The sequence below is a fragment of the Epinephelus fuscoguttatus genome, linkage group LG14 (genome assembly GCF_011397635.1).
Source record: "Epinephelus fuscoguttatus linkage group LG14, E.fuscoguttatus.final_Chr_v1".
In the NCBI taxonomy this organism is placed as follows: domain Eukaryota; kingdom Metazoa; phylum Chordata; class Actinopteri; order Perciformes; family Serranidae; genus Epinephelus; species Epinephelus fuscoguttatus.
In genome coordinates, this window is record NC_064765.1 from 11,627,234 (window position 1) to 11,651,042 (window position 23,809).

At 40.7% G+C, this 23,809-nt stretch overlaps 1 protein-coding gene across 1 annotated transcript; it reads right to left on the reverse strand.

Annotated features, from left to right (window-relative positions):
* Positions 1-1,341: 1,341 nt before the first annotated feature.
* On the reverse strand, positions 1,342-23,809 carry tmem229b (transmembrane protein 229B). The gene is made up of 4 exons (XM_049596533.1): positions 23,214-23,809; positions 22,978-23,069; positions 22,762-22,899; positions 1,342-5,177 (listed from the first exon to the last, which is right to left on the reverse strand). Exon 4 carries the CDS (start codon positions 5,123-5,125, stop codon positions 4,529-4,531), a length of 597 nt encoding a protein of 198 aa, XP_049452490.1. The 5' UTR covers positions 5,126-5,177; positions 22,762-22,899; positions 22,978-23,069; positions 23,214-23,809; the 3' UTR covers positions 1,342-4,528.

Genomic DNA, 23,809 nt, shown 5'->3' on the forward strand with positions numbered 1-23,809 from the left:
CCATGATCAATGTTGTAATTTTGATTTTTAAAGAAAACATTTCTTCCAAACCCCCAGTCTTGGAAGGCATGTTTTCTTTAGTACTTGGATACACCTTGTAGTGCAACCTGGACACATCTTCAGTGATGTTAAAAAAAATATATATATATATATATATATTATTACTATTTAAACTTGTATGAACCTCCTCTATGACAAAAAAAAAAAAAATTAAGTCCCTCCTTAGTGCTTAAAAAAGTATTTGACATACCTCCCTCTTTTTAAATACCAATAGCAAAATAAATAAAAATAGCTAAATACCAAACAGTCCGTAAGTTAGTTTAAAAGTTCTTTAAGATATATTTTAGAGAAACTAATGGTTACTTGTAAAACTCAAATGTAAGCTAATAACCAAGAGCCACAAACCAGAGCTTGGTAATTTAATCATAAAAGCAGATACCCTCCAACATAAATATAAATGTATTGTAAAATAGCTATCAGTTCAGTGATATCATTTTTTCAGAGGTTAAAATTTGCATGTACCAAATATAAAAGTGTCTTAATGTAAAAAAAAAAAAAAAAAAATGTAGGTAAGTGGTGATGGAGGAAAGGGCACACCTGGGAAAAATTGGGGTAATAATACGAAAACTTGATTTTCTTAAAAGTTAAAAGGCATAAATCACTAAGCAACTAGAGTCATGCTAGCAACTCTGTAAGGCTGTAAGCACAATGCTGCTTTGAGCTAAATGCTAACATCAGCATGCTAATTGCTAAGGTGCTAAGGTGCTAACATGCTGGTGCTAAACAGGTGTAAACTTGTTCCACGTTCACCATCTTAACTAAACATGTTAGTATGATAAAAGTTGTCAGCTAAGGCTGATAGGTATGACAATAGTTTCGCAGGTATTTGGTCGTAAACCAGACTGAACCAAATTAAATGTTTGACCTGAAAATGTGCTAGAGCAGTGGTTCCCAACTAGTCCAGAAGTGGCTCTAAAAGTGGGTCGCAGGTCCACTCTGAATGAACCACAAGTGACTTTCTAATGTACCAACTTTGTAAAAAAAAAAAAACAAAAAAAAAAACACAGGTTATTTTTATGTACAGTGAATTTCCAGCACAGAGCTTTTATTTTGAAGTGCCGTTTCCTGCTGTAGAGTGAATGAATTACAAACAGCTACTTAACAGAGACGGCAAATTAGCTTGAGACATGGTCAAACACAAGTATAACGCTGAATGTATTAAACTGTGACCTTGAACTAATGACTAAGGAGAAATCTGGACCTTGTGGCCAAACCAGTTGGGAACCACTGGGCTAGAGGAAAATTTAGGGAACCACCAAAGGCAGTAGGATTCATTGTGTCTGTACCAAATTCAATGACAATGCAAATGCAGGAATATTTTATCAACCTATGAATTTAAGGGTCTTTGAAAAATCTTTTGTTAACAGTCAGAAGAGAAATGTTTTCTAAATCAAACAGGTTTTATGATCAAATAAATACATTTAATCCCAAAGTTTGATAAATCATACATGTAACATAATCAAAGTGAGTGATATACAGTACAGTCATTTCACTAAAAACCTGCACATTTCAATGAAAAAATAATATACAGCACATGGGGCTAATAATCACTTGGATAAAATCTGTTTGGAGGAGAGATTGAAAACTTTTGGACACATGCAGCCTCGAGATAAAAATACCAGAAAGTCAGTTCAGTTTTAACATACTGTACATGCACATACACATACAGAGATTTAGCCTCTGTAACACACACTATACACACTCACCTAATACTCCTTCATTCACATATTGCAGAGAACAAATACACTTCATTTTGCATGTTGTCATGTGATTTGTCTCGTCGAAGCAGTAGAATTGGATAAAGACATTAGCTGCATACCAGTTCTCATAATGTAGTTTAGCAAATTTTTTAAAGAGAAAAAGTTAACGGCCTTGAGCTGGGTAATCATTGCTGGGTCAGAAGCCTCTATTGCTTTTAAGCCTGTTGATTCATGAATGACATAAAATAATAATAATAATAATGATAATAATAATAATAAAAACAAAAAAAAACATCATTCTGTTTTTGATCCTAATACAGATTTGTGACCTTCATGTTCTTGTCCAAGCTTTAAAAAACATTTCCAGCTGCAGTTATCAATTCATCCACCAGGTGGCAGCAGTTTACCTCATGTGGAACAGCTTCCTGCCATCCACCCTATAGACTCACAGGGGAGACAGTGAGGGGGAAACACTGCGTGCCATTGCAGCCACAATGATGAAGGTCACACCTCTACATAGTCCAGTAGTGTCGTGGAAACATGGATTTGTTTTTTGCATTTTTTTTTTTGTCAAATGTGCAAGTTCAGCTATTGTCAGCACAAAATGTTGTGATAGAGTCAACAACATGAATGGTCCTCCTGAGGAATCAGCAACCATGTTTCCATTTCATGTATTTTGTGAGTCCCCTGGTACCTTGAAGTGTCCCAACTGTTTCACGCAGTAGCACCAGATCCACCGACTCAAGCTAAAAACGTTACCGTCAGCTCCCGTGTGCATTAAGGTGAGCGCACAGTCCTTGATCTTTTCACTCACAGAGCACAGGAAGTGTCAGGATCAACAGTAAGAGTAACAACACCAGAGGATTATTCGCAAAAAGCATGTTTTCACCTGCTCGGAGTACCAGATGTCTGGATGTTGCCATGTAGCTGTGAAGTTAAGACCATTCAGAATCCAGTGACAGTTAATCTAATGCTACCTGAACTGTTCTAACTTCCATTATGTGCTAATATTGAGCATTCAGTTTAGTTTGTATCATATCACGGTTAAACAGTTGCACTTGTGGATTGAATCAGATGTCAGTCAAAGTCTTGTGCAACACCACAGAGGTCATTATTCACCAAGGAAACCAAATCAATTGTGACTCACAGATCGTTAATGTTGGAAAGAGATGAGCAGCAAATGTGAGGGTTTCCTTAATCATTTCATTATATCTGCTGCATATTTCCTGCTCTTCACTTCACACACTTGTCAAACTGTAACACAAATAAGGAAAGAGGTCATGAAAACGTGACGAGCAACAACACTTTGAACAAACGCTCCAATGGGCAAAACCTGTGAATGTACCGTTTGTTCTTTACAAGTCATCCTCAAATCTGAAAACCTGACGTTACACCTGAACCACTTGTCATTCTGTGTCACTCAAATTTGACTATTGCTACTTTATCAATGGACAAACTTCTTTGATCGTGTGGCAGCTGGTGTGATGGAAAAAAAAACTTCTCACAAGAAAATTGTATGAATTGACTGATTGATTTTCAGTGAATGAAATTTAAGAAATGAGGCTTTTGTGACCGCAGCAGATTCGAGACGACATTAAAGCGCACACAATGGACATGCAGACATGAAAAGCTTTTCTGAAAAACTGAAAAAAATTAGCCAGAGGTTTGGTGCTTTATGCTGCTCATGACTCATAATCATTGCCATTAACAGAAAAGCGCTCCTGCTATTATAGCAAATGGACTGCATCTATTTAGCGCCTTAAAATCCCTCACAGTAGCCAACACACACGACCATTCATACACGGATGGTGGGGAAGCTGCCATGCAAGGCCGTGTACCTGCTCGCCAGGAGCAGTTTGGGGTTCGGTGTCTTGCTCAAGGACACTTCAACATGCTGTCAGGAGGAGACGACCGCCAATCGACTGTGATAACTGGTCGAGCGGCTCCACTACCTGAGCTACTCTCATTCCCCACACACAAGCAGCAGACTGATGGACAGAATGACTGCTAAATGAATTTGTAAAAATGTATATTATATTGGAAGACAACTTTTTCATGCATTTTTTTCCAGGCATTGTGGGTATTCACTAAAAACATTCTTCATGATGTAAGCGGACACGCAGAGCCTCAGGGTGGACGGTATGTTCTTAAAGAGCTTTTTGTAGCTACATTACTACAGTACTTTGAATAATACTAAAGGACAGTATGTACATTTTAAAAAGAACAGCTGTAGCTACTTGTTATTAGGATTTGTATGCAGCAAGCCTTCTGCTTTCAGATAGACTGATGTGCCCTTGAAAAACAGAAATATTGTTTTTGAATTTGTTCCTTCGCAGGACGATAACACTAATCTTTGCAACAGTAGTTTTTTTTAATCATCCCGAGGTCTGTGCAGTCTGTGGGACAGGAGATACTGAAGGTGTCATCCTGGCCATTCAAGACCTTGGTCTCCTTAAGGTCAACCCCACATGGAGATGGGTGGGTGTGTTATGAGATGCAGCAAACACAGCAGCATGGAGTTATTGTGCCTCTGTTGTCAGTAGAGAGCACAGTGAGTGATTTTAGGCGTTTGAAGCCTCAGTTAGATTTTGTTTTCTGGCTGTTCTGACTCTGTACACCTCTGCACACCAGCCCAGTGTACATGGCTGTCAGTGTGTCTCCCCCCCGAACAGTTAATGGGGGAGGACTGCTTATGAAAAGTGACTGAGGAGGGTAGAGGAGGTGTAGCAGGGCGATTGGGCTGGTTTCAGATTGTGTTCTTCCTTCCTTCATTCTCCTTTAAGGTAGCCGTTAGCATCATTTCTCATCCCTCTGCTTCTTTCTCTCCTCCTCCCACCACCCACAGGTCCTCCTGTCCCTCTTCCGCCCCCGCCATCCAACCGATGGTTTGACCAACCGTCCTCCGGCCCCTCGTGGAAGCGCAGCCGCAGCGTTTTGCGGATGACCAAGCGCTCCACGATGAAGGAGGCGCAGAACCAGGGCACGGCGTACTCGGCCGTGATCAGTCCCATGAAGTTGTAGCGGAACCCAGAGTAGTCCCAGGGGCAGGCGTTGAACTGGCGCAGCAGCAGCCCCGTGCCGAACTCCCACAGGTACGTCCATAAAGTGTAAATGATGCAGCGCAGCAGCACGGGGCAGCGGCCGCGCAGCTTCAGGTACATCCGCTCCACGATCAGGATGCAGGTGCCGTAGATGAAGAGCGCCCACACGCTGGTCACCCCCGGGAATTTCCAGTTGCAGTTGACCACAAACTCCCAGGCGGCTGTGAACATGACCTCGCAGAAGTAGCCATGGATGGCGTAGAGGTACCAGCGTGACAGCGCCGTGAGAGGTACAGGAGCCTCTGGGGTTTCCATGGTCACCATCCTTTCTCTTGTTATCACACAAATGTTCTATCTGTGATGATGAGTTGCAGGTCTGAGGGAAGAGGAGCGAAAGACAGGTGTAAGAAAAATGGCACAAAGGCAACACGGTACAATAAATCAACTCCATCCAACTTAATTTAAAGTTCATGAAATAATATTTGGATACATTTTACAGAGCATATTTTTTGATAAGAGAAGTGTATGCAATACTTTAAATTGCAAAAGTCCATGTCTAGCACAAACTGAGGAAGAATGTACCAGTAATTGGGCTTTTGTCCACGTCTCTTCCAAAATAGCAACCCCCAAATAATCTGCCCAGGCTACTTTAAAGTAATCTAGGGAGGCAGTACAATCTAAACACGAAAGTGATTAAGTGATAAATAACAGTGGTGCCTCAAGTATCACAATATTTTTAACCAAATACCTCGATATCAATGTTGCAATGTATTGTAGGGTTGGCTATTAGTGCATCCACAAAATATATACACAATGAGATTTGTGATAAATAATAATCAGTAATATGTATATAATGACTAAATGGGTAACGGCAAAAAACAAAATAGCAAGAGCAGTCTGGTTTCAGTTCAGAAAATCTCAGTTCAGAAAATTACATCACTTTTCTATAATCCAGCCTTTAAAACCAGTAAAAGACAACACACATTACCATAGTGCAATATCCAAAATTTTAAACTATGTCTAGTCTCATATTACGATATTGATACAATATCGGTATATTGCTCAGCCCAAGTTGGCAATAAACATTTAATCTGTCTACACTCAGTAGAGCCTTATCATAGTGGCGGAGTCTGCCATTTCCACATGAGTGATTCACAAGAAACACTGCAGCATGTAATCCAGCGTATTTTACCTCATTGATCATCAGCCTCGCTGTTGGACTTGTATTAAATTACTGATAATTCAAACTGAACATCCTACTGCTGCTGCTTCACATTAAAAGCATTCAACTTGCAAAACATGGGGTGACTTTTATTGTGTAGAAGCCACAGGAAAAACAATGTATGTCACCTCTATTAGTGCTTATCATGATCATTCATCAAACATGTAACCACCAAACAAGACATGTCACTTTCTGTATTTTTAACAGCAACTCAGTTTTAAATAGGTCTGTATGCGACAGGCTGCACACCTCCAACTCCTCAGCAAGTAACCAAATCCTTTTACTGTGTCCTGCTGTTGTGTGGAAAACTACTTATACTGTGCACAGCATGAAATCATCACTGCTGCTCCTGACATAATGGAAAAAGCAGATTATTGACAGGCTTCTGTATTAAACGATGTGTTTGTTTGGCTGCACTGGAAACAATACAAGTCACAATGAGAAAAGGAAGCGCTGCTTGGATCTGATGTCTGGTCCAACAGGTGCTCTTTGGTAAGGCAGGTAGTAGAACAAAAAACAAGATCTGGGAAGTCTCAAATTAATGCAGACAACCATGAAAAAAAGCACAAGGCACTCCGTCTTCAGGTGAAATAATGTTCATTCATTTATTCTTCGAGGATAGGCACCAGCTGCTCTTCTGCTAAAGTAGCTGCTCAATGAGTGTTTTCACTCGGTCAGGAACCACAGGTGTCCCCAAATCAACCAGGGCTGAAATCTTAAGGATTACAACTTGAATTGCAAATGGTGCCAAGCCAAAGTTCAATGAAGGACAAGGCAATGAAAAACTTGACGGACATCAGAAAGATGAAATTAGAGACAGCAGGGCTTCAGAGCACTTTAACTCCACGGCCTTCCCTCACTTGATGCTATTTACTGACTGACTGAAAGGGTCTCTTATGTAAGGTATAGCTTTATCATCTGACTGCCTACATCATGTGCTCTTTTTCCAAATCCCGCAGCTTGACGCACACAGGCTTTGGTATCAGGTGTCAGGAGGCCCACGCAGGGTTGGATCCTTCCTCTATTTATCACGCCGCATGTCTAATAAAAAACACTGAAGGCAAACGGCATCATACCGAGGAGCTCAGAGACCACATGGTTTGAGAAGGCCACTGTGTGTATATCATCTACTATACAATACATCCAGAGGAAGCTGTGTCATAACAGCAACCATTATACAATGGATCATAACTGCTCTGTAAAATACAAGCTCACGGAGAGGTTAGGAGTACAAAAGCTTGTTTGAAGAACAAAAGCCGATTTTTTGGCTCTTTTTGTCTTCAAAGGCTGGCTGGGGCCCAGAGTGGGCCCATGGGGATTAGCACATTTCTCCCAAAACAAGGAACAAGGGTTTCATGTGAGGAACTGGGCCACAGCAATGGACCAAGTGACCTCCCTAAACCCCTTATACCATCTTTTCACTGCCTGCCTGGGAAACTCTCCCTCTCCTCCCATCTATTCAAGCACGCCTGGGTCAAACACTGTTTTGCAAAATATTTCAGCATAATGCTTTATCCTGCTGAGAGAACCAGATTCAGTAAAATTGGTTGACTACATCAGAACAGGAATATATCAGAACAGGATTAGTTACATATCATATAGTAAAGCAAGCTAAACTGACTTTTTCCCTGTGACTTCTGTGTTGGAAAACATCAATCACATAGTCATCAATGCAAGAACTTTGAAAGCATCACCCTTTTGGGGAATGTGCTCATTTGCTGAGTTGGACGAGAAGATTGATATGCATTAGCTTAGCTTAGCATGAAGACCAGAAACAGCTAGTCTAGCTTTGTCAGAAGGTGATAAGATCCACCAGGTAGCACCTCAAAAGCTCAGTTATTCATTCATTAATTCATTCATTTTCTGTAACTGCCTATCCCGTTAGGAGTCACTAGGGTGCTGGAGCCTATCCCAGCTGACACTGGGTGAGAACCATTTGCGCTCACATTCACACCTACAGGCAATTAAAAGTCACCAGTTAACCCGCATGTCTTTGGATTCTGGGAGGAAGCTGGAGTACCCTGAGAAAATCCACGCTGATAGAGGTAGAACATGCGAAGACCGCACAGAAGGTTCGATGTGGTTCGAACCCCCCCCAGGCTTTGAACCAGAAACCCTCTTGCTGTGAGGCGACAATGCTAGCTACTGCACCACCACTGTGCTATATTATATATTATATGTGTTTAAAACTGGGCATACACTGGAAGATTTGAGCCCATTTCTGACCCAATTTGTGAGACGCACCACTCAATTTAGAGTCGGACCAAATTTCAGCGTCGTGGTCGTGGCTTGAGGATTAGACCATGCAGTGTGAGCACTCCAAAAATTTGAGCTTTAGCTTTACATCACAGAATATTTCCTTGCTGAGTGAGAGTTGGGATTAAAAACATTTCTATAATGGGCTCATACAGTCATAGATCATACAGTGTATGCCCGGCTTAATCCACACAAAAACAATGACAACAAGACTTCAGGAAGTCACTGTGTCCGTCCAAAAAATAGTTTGGCACATGACTCCCAAGTAAATTTTTACTGGAATTTGGAAGGTGGAATTTGTTGCATTTGGACAGATCCCGGCTAGATGTGCCCCCTTGTTTCCAGTCTTTATGCTAAGCTAAGCTAACTGGTGGCTGGTTGTTGCCTAATGCGTAACAGACAGATATAAGGTATTAATCTCCTCATCACTAAAGGGTCTGCATCAAAGTGCTGCTGTTGATAGATAGACCCAATCACTCTGTCTGTTTGCTACCAGGTGTTTTTACCCCCCCTTCATCTCTCACCCGAGGATCGTTCACCTTCTTTCTCCCCATCCACTTTTCTCTCCCCATTTCACAATTCAATTCCCCTTTGCCTGTCTTTTTTCTATTACCTGCACAACGCCATTTGCTCAGCACTCACATGCCCACTAAACTCCTAGTGATGAAAATTTTGGAATGCAATATTCAGCCATGTAACACTCGACTTCCTGCCAAACACCCTATAGATATAAACAACAGTCTTACAGTCTCTCTCTTTATGTTAGTCTTCTCATCTTCCATATACATGCATGATGAATGGCTATTTCAGGAGAGGTAAAGTTAGGTCAACTTAAAAATTTAGAACTGTAGCTTCATATAGCAAGAAGTATCTTCTCACAGCTGGTATTGTCAAAGCGTAGGCTTTCCCTCCTACTCACATCTATTTTTCGTGAGTGTAAAAATTTCTGTTTTTACTAATGTTTAATATCCATAAATCAGTAAGTCATATCCTCAGTGCTTCTCATCTGTATATCAGAGACATCCTAATGGGATATCATAATGACTTCTTGGGAAGTCTGGCAGCTTCTCCAGGTCTTAACACTGCACTCTACACTGTCAACACAACCGCTCAGATTACACTAGAAATCCCTCTGATTGTTTACTGTGCAACAGCAGATTTGTTTGTCACGAAACAGGAAGAGAGCGTGTTGTAAAAAGAGCGAAGAGGTTTCTGAGATTCCCTAAAGAGTGGATGAATGGTCACTTTTAGCACATTTATGCTTTAATAAAGTGAAACTTGAAACTGAGGCAAGCTAGAGACGTGACTGAGGTTTGAAATGTGATCTTAAAGCAAACGAACAAACAGTGATGTTAGGCTTAAACAGAACCTTTTAATGTTCTCAACCGTTTATGGTGCTTATATTATCATTATCAGAATTCATGTGACCATGATATATTGGCATTTAAGAGTGATGTAATCTAATTTTGTGTTTGAGCCATGACTGTATACTGTATGATATAAAGATGGACAATGTATCTCCACTTCCTCCCACTGTACAAAAATGAACCCAAAACATCCCACATACAGCCGCTGCCATAGTATGCTGGTGACATCATTTGCAGCCAGAGGCTGCGGTGTCAAGTTCCTGGTATCCGTGGCATTGATTGCAGGCACTCGACTCGCAAACACGGCTGTCAATCATGACGTTAAACCCCCTTTTTATAGCATCAAATAATTAATTAAAACTAAACTTATCAGAAAAGTGAATGCTTGAGCATACAGCAGCGTGATAAGAACTACCTGAAACGACACAAACCATCTTTGGAAAAAAATTATTTGATGTGTACTTTGACTTTGTACTCCCATCACCATCCACTAACATGGAGAGGGCCAGGTTCATGACCTACACTGCAGCCAGCCACCAAGGGGCGATCGTCATGTTTTGGCTTCTTGGCTACATTTTTGGGTATCTGTCATGTCCTCCATCTTTATTATATATGGTTTAAATTTAAACTTTACTGGGACAGTCCAATGTTTATGTTACTCTCAGCAATTGTCACTTGCTTTGTGCTCCTTTTTTTGTAGCATTTCATTCAGTAAAACCTTGAACAAATAGTGTTTAAGTTCCTTTTAATTAGATGAATCAACTGTATTGGTGTTAAGATTAGATTTTCTTTGTGTCTGCCAGCAATGATGGAATTGGAATAAGCTGAATGATTATGAGGCTGAACTGAAGGAGGTGTTATTCTGCACAGTATTACATAAATGCAACATATTTTTAGCCCTGAATTTACTATACAAGTGATTAGTAAAATTACCTAACTTTTTTGCTGCTTACCCTCTCTTTCTACCCTCTTTTCCTCACTACTTCAAGTAGTTTAGGGCATTTTTGCCTTTAGATAGAGTCTGGAATCTTATATTGTTACATCAAGGTACAACTGAGCTGCTACTGAGTCAAGTGTTGGTGTGTTTGATTTAAAGACTATGGAAGGCCAAGCCTCACCGAGACAGCCAGAAGAGACATTTTAAGGAGAGAATCCTCGGGAGCAATTGACCTTTCGCTAAGCCCCGCCCCTTTGTGATGGTCTGTCAAGCTGTCACAGTAAGCATGGAGCCCACACTGTAACTAACTGCACTCCCTGAAGAAATATCATCATATTTTGGGAAAAATGAAACAGTGATTCCAGAGAGAAGCAGACAGAGGGGTCTACAGTGTGTGTTTGAAGGATATATCCAGGATGTCAAACTGACTCAGCAGCAACAACAGGTTAAAAAGACAAAGATAGTTAGAAGCTAAAGCCGAACTATAGGCTACAGATGACAGTGTAAAAGTGAACCACCACATCACTGCTGATCCCCACAGAAGACAATGAATATAAAGGGAAACTTTGCTGATATTGAACCAGCTGTGTGGCATCACAGTGTGTACAGATGAATGGTGTTTGGCTTCGCCCATGTACTGCTGCCAGCACCTGGACCTCTGCCGCTGGACGGGCAGGGATCTTCAGGGAAAGTCAAACAACATTCATCTGCACACACTGTGATGACACAGAGCTGGTTGAATATCAGCAAAGTTTCCCTGCTTCCCTTCACTGGTTCCTGTACACCAGGGTCGGTCTTTGTTTCACTGCAGCATGTGTATACATTCAGTAGGCTATATCTTCAGTAGCTAGCTAGCTAACCCTACACTTTTCAGGGTTTGATTTTGGTTTTGGAACAGGGAAGAAACGTATATCTTTTTCCAACCTCTCCAGGTAACGAGTATCATTAATACACGACGTGCCCCAGGCACAACATTTAGCTCCAAATCCACAAAACCAGCCTGAAAATGAAGGAAATCTGAAATGACTGCTGCTTATGATTGGCCAGTCTGTGTCCAGGGGCAGGATTTAGCAAAGCCGGATTTAGCAAAGGGTGATTGTTATTAAATGGCAACTGTGGCCAATATGCTGTGGCATTGTGCCATATTGTGTCAAAAAAACCATCATGAGAATACCATGAAAATATAATTTGTGATTAACTACATAAACTACAGGACCCAAAGTAGTCAACTACTGAAAAAGCTACTGAGATGTAAATATAGCTAAAGTGCAACCCAACTACTGCAAATTGTAGTTAAAGTGTTAATTAAACTACATGCAGCTAACCATAGATTTTTTTTATAAGTGTATACGTCTTGTTTTGTGTTTGTTTCCTTGTGTTTGGACCCCAGGAAGAGTAGCTGCTACCATAGTGGCAGCTTAAAGGGATCCCAATCAAGAACTACTCTCCAACACTGGGGATAACGTACAATAAAAATGCCCTGGCGGGACTCAAACCCACATTGCTGTGATTACATGGTTGGTGTCTTAAAACCATAAGCCACCAGGACGCCCCCACTTACCCTTTCTGTGTGTGTGTATTTTGGCATATCTATTGACTTGTTGCCTCAGCATGACACAGTTCACACACTGGGTGCTATTTGATTCTGTTGTTGTTGTTGCAGCTGTTGTAGGATATCGCCCACCAACCCACCGGCTCTCTCATCGGCCCTGTGCATCGATTGGCAAGGTTCCTGCCAGCTCTTGCTGCGGCGACCCGCTTCGCCATCGCACTCTATTGAACCCCACTACGGGACATCACAGTGTGATGGTGATCAGAATGGCGAATGTGACAGAGCTGCCTGCTTTGTAAACCTCCCGATGACCACGGGGAGACACAACGCAGGCAGGGTGCTGTCTGAGCTGAAAGGGAGGAAAGTCTAACCACGGAGCGCCGGGGGTTTGTCTGAGGACACAGAGGGAAGACACCAGCTGAGTGTGTTTTCAAATGAAACATAAAGGCAAAGAGCGAGATAGAGGGGAGGGAGCGTGTGTGAGAAGAAGCTTTGGATTGAGGCTGAAAACAAAGCTGACAGGTCTGTCAGTCAGACGCTCCTCTGACAGCAGGTAAACAAACACAAGCATAAAGAAAACACCAATATGAGAGATGGCCAAGGTTGAATACAAAAAACACCAAAAACAATGAGGTGCCTTCACTGCAGCACGCTGACAGCTGTGAACTCTGACTCTGCGATTAAATCAGAAACCTAACCCACGGCTGACCTCTCATCACACCATAATCCCTGTTCATGTACTGTAGCTCTTTGGCTCTGGCTGTGGCATGGATCCAAGGCCTATGCAGACTTTTGGAAGGTCACTTTGGGAGGCTGCGGCGTGGCGTATAGAAACCAGCAGTATCCAATGCGGTTAAGTGCCAGTGACCAAGGTGACCTCACCACCGCTTCATCAGCAGTGATGGAAACAGCAGCTGCACTTGTAGTTGCATCTGACTGTGTGAAAATACTGCAGATTTAAGGCTAATAATTTTGTTTTGTGCCTTATTTTTTCTGACTTAAATAAGCCACGATACTGACGAGCTGACAGGAGGGACAAAACTGCTAAATAATGACATTAAAAAAATAAAAAATAATGTATCTATGCAGCTCTACTGACCTGAAAGCTGACTGCTGCACACATAGTAAAACAGCCGTCTTGAGTCATCACTAATTGATCTTGACCACCTTTGCTTATTGTGTGTGTGATGACAAATTGACTGAGCGATTGACGAGAGGTGTATGTCAATCGGGGGATGGTTGGGAGCAGGAGGACTTTCCAAGGCAGCACAAAATAAACTGATCCCGATCAATTGCAAAGACAGATCAATTACCCCTGAAACAGCAAGCTGGCTCTAATCCTAAACAGCATCACGTCTCCTTCTCCATCTGGTCGTAAGCAAATAGAGTTGTAATACCCCTTATGGCCGAGATATCCTTGAAAAAACAAGTCTGCTGGAAGTGTCATCCAACCACGTCTAAGGACAAAAACATTTATAACTGATCCTAACGGTCACACTCAAAGGAAGGACGAAATGTTTGACGTCACAGAGAAGGACGAGGGGCAATCAAAATCTTAATACCTGGTTGTAGCTGTGTGGATAATAAAAGGGAGCTTTAGGGAGAAATTCAAATCCTGCCCACTTTCTCACCTCTTGTCCTTTCTCACAATGGGCCAATCACTGCATTAAGTATTTATCGGATTGTCGGTTACGTAAAATTACAAAAACTGTCGAACGGAGCCTTCCCAGTTCTGATGTTGGAAGTGTGTGGGGAGATGGTTTTCCAATTTCAAATCTGGTGTCCCTGTGTTGATTAGTGCTGCAACTAAAGATTATTTTCATTGTCAATTATTCTGTCAACTATATTTTCAATAAATCAATTAATTGTTTGGTCTATAAAATGCTGAAAAATGGTGAAAAATGTTAATCGGAATTTCCCAAAGCCCAAGATGACTGTCTCAAATGTCTTTTATTGTCACAACCCAAAGATAAACAGTTTACTGTTATAGAGGAGAAAAGAAAGCAGAAAATATTTACATTTAAGAAGCTGGAATCAGCGAATTTGGACTTTCTTTTCTTAAAAAAATACTCAAACCCATTAATAAATTATCATATGAGTTGGTGGCTAATTAAATGGTTGACAACTAATTGATTAATTGTTGCAGCTCTAGAGTTATTCATTTATTCATTCATCTTCTAACCGCTTCATCCTCACGAGGGTCGCGGGGGGGCTGGAGCCTATCCCAGCTGACATTGGGCGAGAGGCAGGGTACACCCTGGACAGGTCGCCAGACTATCGCAGGGCTGACACATAGAGACAAACAACCATTCACGCTCACATTCACACCTACGGACAATTTAGAGTTATCAATTAACCTAGTCCCCAATCTGCATGTCTTTGGACTGTGGGAGGAAGCCGGAGTGCCCGGAGAGAACCCACACTGACACGGGGAGAACATGCAAACTCCACACAGAAGGGGTCCCACGCCGGGGATCGAACCGGCAACCCTCTTGCTGTGAGGCGACAGTGCTAACCACCACATCACCGTGCCGCCCATTATTCATTTATTTCTCCTTAAATATATTAAATATGTGATCAAAAAGAATCTGTATTTTTTCAAGTATTTTTACATCAAAATCCCTGTTTTCTTTTATTTCCATATTATAGTAGGAGGTGTGTGTTTGAATTTGTTTACATTACTTTCTTTATATTTCCAAGGAATGTGATTGACATCTACTTACAGGGTTCCTACACATTTGGAATTTCAAAATTCCATACTTTTCCATACCCTAATTTCCAGACTTCTCTGCGTTTTTTGTTTTTTGTTTTTTTTTCCAGAGAATATGCGACATCTGAGTAAATATATCTGTGCATCATATTTCACACTATATTTAATTATTCTTAATAAGTGATTGTAGCCAAGTACCATAATGGCATGCAAATAAAAACTCAGGTAAGTTCAATGTCTGGGCTGAGGCAAAAAGGTTGGGACTCTGGGTGGAAGCGATGCAGTAACAAGACGTCGGTGTTTTTTCCTTTCATGTGGCTCAGAATCACCTTCTCCTCCATGCTGGCGATGTCAAAAGATTTCACACAAAGCTTGCATCTAGCTCTGTGTGTGAATTGGGAATCCTTGGCCAACCAGTATTTCTATACGGTATTGTCAAACCATCCATCCAAAAACTTGCATCTACCCATTGTGAACCACGTGAAACTTGTCTTCTTGTCGAAGGTGCAGTGTTGGAGTGAAACTTGATACCTGGGGGGCTGGAGGAGGTTCATGGGGCAACGGACTGGACATACCACTTGTCAATCAGGTAAAAGGGGTGATATGTTTTCTGAGACATTTGCTCTCACACAAACTGTGCTTGGACCGGCATAAAACACAATCCACATTGATTAAATTATTTTTGGAAATACCTAATTTTCTATTTTAGAAAACAGAATTTTAGAACAGTGATATTAGTCTGGAAACATAAATATTTTATTTACTTACATACTTTATTTTTCATTTTCCATACTTTTTAATCAAATTTATTTCCATACTTTTCCATACTTGCATAGGAACCCTGTACTTAATTTCTTAAACCCTTACCCTCCCTGTTCCTAATCTACAGTAACAATGCCGTTGAAGGTGAACAGTCGTACAGCTCCACATCTTTCCTATGTCACACACACTTTTTTGCAATACAATAAAATTTTAAGGACTTGAATCAGATCCCTCTCATGAGTAAACGTGACAATTATCTCACAATTAAACAACTTATCAGTTGGTCTATAAAGTATCAGAAAATTGTGAAAAACAGCCATCACGGAGTCTTTAAATGTTTTGTTTTGTCCGGCTATCAAGCAAACACTGAGACTTTACAAGGCTATTGTTTCAATGTCAAGTCAAGACATCTTGTTCCAAAATTAAAACTGTGCTGACATCCCTGGCATTGACTGGCTGTCAGCTGGGTGTCCTACCTGAGTGTCCTAGCAACATCTTAGTACTACATATATGACCAAATAATAAATGAATGCTGACTGACACGGGAATCAAACCCTGGCCACCAAGGTGATAGCCCTGTGTTTTACCTAATTATCCATGACTAGAGCTTACTAATAGTATAGACTTTGCCAGTCTTCATGCTTTGTCAACTGACTTTCTACCAATAAATGCTATTTTTGTGGAGGCTTTATTGTCTTCACAGTTTATTGTTTCTTATCTGTGAAATTAAAGTAAATAAAAGTGTTGTTTCCACTGAGGAAAATGGTTTCAGCCTACAAAAATAGACAGGAGGTCTGCGTCCCTGCGATGTGTAGTTACATTTCTGGGGAGGTGCACGTCAGGCGACTGCGTAGGCTCTACAACGACGCAGAGCCTACGGCAAAGGTACAGCGTCAATTCAATGCGGAAGTTTAAATCTCGCCATAGGCTATAGCAGATTTAGTGGTAGCTATGGGAATAACTTAAAGGAAAATTTTAAAAACTTAAACCAAGAACATAAGAGGACCATGACAGACAATAACTACCAAAGTGGGACTGACAGAAAGATGTTCAGCTGCATTATGCTAACCAGCAATGACTACACTGTTCACAGATAGTTAAAAACTATTCACATATTTCACATACCTGTGACGGACAAAGGACTTGATAATGATGATGATGATTCCACTTCCCTAACTGCACTCTCAGCCATTGCCAGGTTTCAAACTAACACACTCTCCTCTCTCCACCCCCCCTAAATCCAGATATGCCCCCTGAGACACATAAAGTATCTGAGTATCACAAACAAGTACACTTCTGATAGAGCTGGAGAGACGCCATGAGAGCTGAGACTAAAAGCCTGGACGCAGCACAGCCTACAGAGCCTCATATAACTTTATAGTAGGCATCTTTTCTATATCCGCAAGGTGAAAGCCTGAACAAAACAAGTAGAGTAGTGGGGGAGGAGGGCTCTATGTACACAGAATGGCTGGAGCTGGACTCTGAGCGGTTCATATCCAAAAGACTCTATTGATCTGTTCCCTGAGATTCACAACCCTTTGTCCTTAATGTTGTATAGATGATGTGTAAGTTTTTATATTACCCTTTAAAAAGAAATGTCGTGTTGCTAATCCAATATAAGTGGTTGGCATCAGGTTACTAACGTTATTAAAAGCAGAGCAGGTGTCAAAGAGACGCTGTACTGAGTCAATGGTGTTACAAAAACAGACAAAACGCAACAGAGCAGAGAAGAAATATGCAATAACATAACAGGAAAATCTGCTAGGCTTGGGTAATTGCCATGGTGAAAGTCATGTTGAAAATGGCCTTGTACACGTATTTAAGGCTGTGTTACATTCAAATTATATGATTGTCTTAAAGCGTTCCAGGATGTTGAGATATCGGTCATTATAAAATATTAAGATGTTTTAAAGAAGGTTGTGTTGAGGGTTGTTTCATAAAGTTACTGTTTGTATATGTGCTCATTGTGATAGTGTAATGCTGAATGACCTAAAAGCAGTTCAGTATATTTTAAAATAATGAATGTTTCTTTGTTTCCATGGCACATATATCAACAACAAAAACATCAGTATCAGTTAACATTGATATCAGTTATAGGCCAAAATGTTATTGTAGACATTGGTATCAGAACACAGTTTTTTTTAAGTAGCCCAGGGCTTTAAGATTAAGACCATGTAATCAAAACAAGAATGAAACAAGAAGGGGGGAAAAGAAAGAAAAAAGTGTTTGTCACAATATTTGACAATACGTCAGTATTGCTCAGTGCTAATTACCCTCTAGTTATTTATTTATGAAAAACTTCTCAAGTGAATTTTAAGTATTATATGTAGACATATCTCTATTGTTATATACAATTATTTAAACCATAAAAAATACTTTTAGATCAAAGTATAGAAACTAACAAATACAAAAACATAACTAAAAAGTGTGTGAGTTTCTTGATACATGAATGAAAGATAAGAAAATCACGGTGAGTTATACAAAGAAAAACTGATTTCTCACATGAACTCAGTATCAGCCGATAGAGTGCTCCAGAAACTACGTTCTTCTGTAGGTCAACGAACGCGGAAGTTAGCATCACCCTGGTTCTCTGGTCAAAAAGCCAGTGGGATTTTTCCATTGGATTTTGGATTATTACAGAAAATAAACTCTGTGGCAAACAAACCTTTCTGATACTTACACATTTTGTTCAGCAACAAAGAAGTGTAAATGCAATCAACAGAAGTAAAAAGCTAACGTCAATCAACGAACTACACCATGATCGCATGACTTCACATCCCTTCTACAATGAGGCTGTAAAGCTGTTTTCGGCGTGATGCCATTCCGTAGTCTCATTTAGCCACCTATTAGCAACTGCCTCTTTTAAAGGCTTCAAAATTTGCAAGTGGGGTTTTTACTTTCATATTTTATGACATAAAATAAAAAGTTAAAGTCTCTTGAACTTGCGTTAACCACAGACCTTACTTCAGCCATCTAACCAAAGACACATTCAAAAAACTCATTGACCTCAAGATAAGGGACTCGGATGTGCAGAAATGCTACCTCATCTCCGAGTTTTAGGAGTCATTCCTAGGACACTTTATATCCGCATTATTAGGTGTTGGGACAGTGGGGGAGAGGGGGGGTTCCATAACTATTTGACTATTCGACACACAGTTCTGATGAGGCATGCTGCTTAAGCTGTCACTTTCAGCTGATGTTGCAACAAAACCTCTCCCTGTCATTTTGACATTCACATTGATGGTGCAAAGTCCAGCTGGATGCTCACTGTGTTGCAATCAGATGACTTTTAATCTATTCTGTTGGGTTATTTAATCTGCTGAGGGGGGGGTCTTCTGATGTATCTTGTCTTCTCTGTAACCTCCTGTCTTTCTGCCTTTCTGTTTGTCTCTTTATCACCCAATAAACATCCACAAAATTACCTTTAAACAGGGTTCAAACCCTCTCTAAAAGTATCTCCTCTTCTGCCTCTTTCACTCCCCCATACACTCATTACAGCTCTTGAGCTCTTTGCAGTTTAATGAAAGACCCTAAGACATGGGAGCTAAGCCCTCTGTCCTGAATAGCATGTGGGTCATGCCCCATAGATTAGAAATCTTGGAGCAGCTACAGAGAAAGCAGGAGATTTACTGACATGGTCATCATGGTGCCGTGGAGAGTAATGCCTCTAATGGAGGGATGCATGCGCATGTTAATCTGTTATCAGACAAAGAAGCTTTATAATCAATCGTTGACAATGCATAATTGATGCTGGCTGCTCTGTGAAGGTTTAAGGGACAACAATCTTTGAAAGACAATAGAGGGTTTGAGCTGATCTGTCATCTGCTTTTAACAAAGTGAGATATTTAGCATACTGTTGTTTGTGGTGTTTTTGTGGGTTGGCCCAAAGATACAGAGACCTCTACTGAAGCAAACACAAAACTCACATTGTACAACTGCATCACCCAAAAGTCTTTTTTTACGTGGATTCCGACTGATACTGGCTTTTTCAGGCCGATATTGATATTTGTGGGTTAAAAAACAACAATATAGAAGCCAATTTTCTTTTTTTCCCACATAAACTCATCTTTTACAGTAAAAGGAACCCCTAAATTTGGTTATTAACAAATTGTGACAACATATGTACAGAGAAAGAATAGTCTTCAGTGAAAACATAAACTTGCAAGTCCTCTCAGCGAAAAATGTAATGTTGACTCCATCCCCAAACTACTTCAAACATATCGGTCGCATTTCCTAATTGCAATTTCCTGGCAATTATTAGTTAATATACACATAAATGTGCATGCCAATAACATGGCATCAGTTGGGGAGTAATTTCTTTGCTAGTTTATTGTTATTTAAAACTTAACTTTAGTCCTCTTCACACAGGACTAGTACTACCTGGGGACCACGGGTCATTTGTAATAATTGCTGAGGTCATGTGAGATGTTAATCCCATTCAAAGCTGCCATGTCTTTAATTGTCAAGTCGAAATTCTTCCACAAATTATTAACAATATTTCGCCAAACAATGAGTCTGTGCAAACTGGTAATAGCTAGTAATACTAATCCTGTGCAAATAGGGCTTTATACAATTGTGCTAGCTTGCTTTGCTTGCTTTTATTAATTTTATTGTGGAGCACTGTGATTGAATGTGTCTGACTCTCTGTGCTGCCTCTTGCCCAGGTTGTCATTGTAAATGAGAAACTGTTCACAACTGACTCACCTGGTTAAATAAAGGTAAATAAATAAATAAATAAATAAATAAATAAGCATTTTGCGAACGTGCAGCTGTACAGAAATAAAGTTTTGTCATTTTTGCTTCTTGGTTTAAAATTCCCTCACGTACACTGGAGAAATTTGATTTGGGAAAGTAATTTCTTCCACTCAACGACGACAAACGAGGAGGTTATGTGATCATATTAGTCTGTGCATATCGGCATCTCAGTAATTTGGAGTCTTTTAAGTTTGTTTCCTCTGCACCTCTTTTCTGCCTCCTTCCTTGTCCAGAACTACGAAGGCTGCGTTGGCAATTATAAATGAAAGTTTTAACAGCACTTTGGGTGCAGGAGGCTCATCTTACTGCACAGCATGGAGATCCATTCGCAGAACGAGGAAACTCAAATCCATCAGAAGAGCGATATTTCGAAAGATGATATCTGCGAATGGGTTTCCATGCTGTGTGGCAAGATGAGCATCCTCCTCCTCCTGAATTTGCACCCAAATACAGTCAAAACTTTCACTTATATCTGCCAGCAGCCTTCATAATTCTTGACTGGAATAGAGGCAGAAAAAAAGGCGCAGAGGAAACAAAAAACCTTGCAGAACAAGAAAACGACAAAATGCCAATTTGTATAGGACTAATATTATCACTGACCTATGTATTTGGCGAAATATGATAGATTACGGACATGCCTAGAAGTTTATTGACAGCCTCTGCAATAAATACAAGTTACCAAAGGTCCCTCAAGTAATACTAGTCCCATACAAATAGGGCTTTACATGATTATGCTCACTTGCTTTGCTTGCTTTTATTAATTTAATTGTGGAGCATTTTGGACCTATGTTGGAGTTCAGCTGTACAGAAATTAAGTTTTGTCTTTTTTTTTGGTTTAAAATTCCCTCACACACACAGGAGAAATTTGATTTGGGAAAGTAACATCTTCCCCTCAACGACTATTTGTGCACCTTCATTTCCTATTTGTCCAGTCCCACGAGGTCTTAAGCACATGTAAGCAAATATTTGAACTGACACTCAAAAAAATTAGTATATAAACAGTGCTTTTATAGGTTAGTTTGTACTGAACTGAACCTGACAGCTTGGACAAGAAGCAGTCTGGGGTAAGGTGTGATATATGGTGCTGCGTTCATTAACTGATGTACATACTGAAATCAAACAGTGATGATGAGGAGACGCAACTGCAGTCAGTGGCTATGAATTTTTAAGCTGAACAAAATTATTCTCATCAGCAAAGTGATTTCCACCTCTACTGTATCCTTACTCACACACAGGAACATTATGGTGTGGAAACTTTCCTCTGCTTCAACACTGACCTTTTATGTGCCTCAAACCTGCCGTACAAATGGGCATTCCAACATACCCTATATGGTCTCTTAGAATAAGAAACAGGAACTGAAAAACCTGCATGAGTGCATTATGACATGCTGGTACTTAATACCACGTAACTTAGACCAAGTGTCCACGCAGCTGAGGTGGGCTGATTGTTTTTTTAAAGTCATGGGGTGCTTTTGGGAATCCTCCCTGTGAAGCCTGGTGCGTGGGTTATAAATAGGTCAAAAATGTCAATACAGTCAGTGTAAAGCTGAGGGGGAATATAGGCTACCAAGGCAGCAGCAACAGCAGTAGCAGGGATTATCTCACCCCAAATGATAGTGAACTGCAGGCCTTATATGGTATCAATGAGGGATTATGGCAATCCAACACACAGCCATCCATAAATGTGACCATGAAATGATATCATGACAGGAATGGATCAGCTCTGTAGATAAAACTCCACTGGTTGTAATTACGCTAGATGGCCAAAGTCATCTTATTTTGTCCCTGGAAACTACGGGCCAATGCGCAGGCCCGGCTGCTGGGACTCCGCTGCAGCATCACGCCTCCTTCCCACTGAGCAGTGCGGTATGGTTATCCTCTACAAATAATCAAAAAAGCACCCTATACTGTCATGAAGGGGACTTGGAAATACTTTTGCACCATATAAAGCATAATTAAAATCTATAAGACACACGCTGGGTGCAGCTAGAGTGCTGTTTCTGAGCTTACATCGCCAGTCCTATCCATATTTGAACAGGTGTAAAAGCCCAACTGTGCATGAAAAACATGCCGAATGAAGAGGAATGCGTCCTGTGTTATGGCACTGTGTGCAGCTATGAACTTTGCATTAATTACACTGCATTTCATTTGCAACGCAATTAAAAACACGCTTGTAAACCTGCCAGCTTGCATGCAAACACTCATTAAGATAACCGGACGCTATTCATAATATAAAGCTAGGTGAATAAATAAAACCAACCCATTTTATCATTCAAAAGCTCCGCACACACATATGTTGTTGTCATGAAAACCCATGCTAACATGTTGGCTACATGTCGGCGCCAGCGGACACACGGACGTGAATCATCCCCCAGTGCAGTGTTGTTGTTTTTTTTTACCTTCAGATTGCGGTGTCTCCCTCAGCACACAGGCCGGCGGATCAAACACATCACCCGGGGAGGTTGTCCAGGATGTCGCGGTGTCAGTCTGCAGCTCGGCTCTTGTCCCCGGCTTCTCCTTCCTCCACGGTGTCTCTGCTGTCCGGTGGAAATTGACACATTTTACTTCACTGCAGCAGCAGCAGCAGCAGCACATGCTCAGACAGACTCACGCACTTCTTGCATCTTTGGTTAACCATTTCATGACCGCAGCTCAGCGTGCAGACCCTCACACTGGTGGTTAGTTGGCTGGAGTCCCCTCAGTCAGTCTGTGTGAATCCGCAGGACATTGAACAGGCAGAGGTTAATATGTAAACTCAGCGGTCATCCCAAATGTTTAAGTGGAGAATGTATCAGAGTTAGCACTTAAATTTAAGCCCATAATGTAGTTGTAAGCAAGACATCCATCCTACCTGTTAGTACCTTGATCTCTCTATTAATATCAATGATAATGATATTTTGGTATTTTAATATGTCCGACCAAATAAGGTATCTACATCCAGTAAATGGCAAATAGAAATAGCCAAAGAAATAGTCAAACTGTAGCCTGCTAAAGACAGACCAGCTGTTTCCCCCCATTTCTAGCTAAGCAAAGCTAACCGACAACTAGCTGTAGCTCAACTTTTGCTAGCCTTGGCTAAAGCTAAATTGACTTGCATTATCCTCTCATAGTTTCCCATATTTAAAATATATGTTAATGAACATCTCGGTATTTAAGTGTGTCTGACTAAATAAGGTATCTAAATCCAGTTATGGTGAATAAAAACAGCCAAACTTATTCTACAAAATGGTAGCCTAGCCTAGCATCCCAGCTTCTGATTGTAAAATCCACAATTTGACATTTGCGTTGTTACGCTACTTTCATGTCACTTTACTTTAATGTATAATATTTTGAAATAGTTTAATATATTATTTTATGGTAACAAATTGTAGATGAACGGAGTTGAGTTGGGTGGGGCTGCCAGACAACTAGCCCTTTTCCTCATTTCTAGTGACACTAAGCCAACCA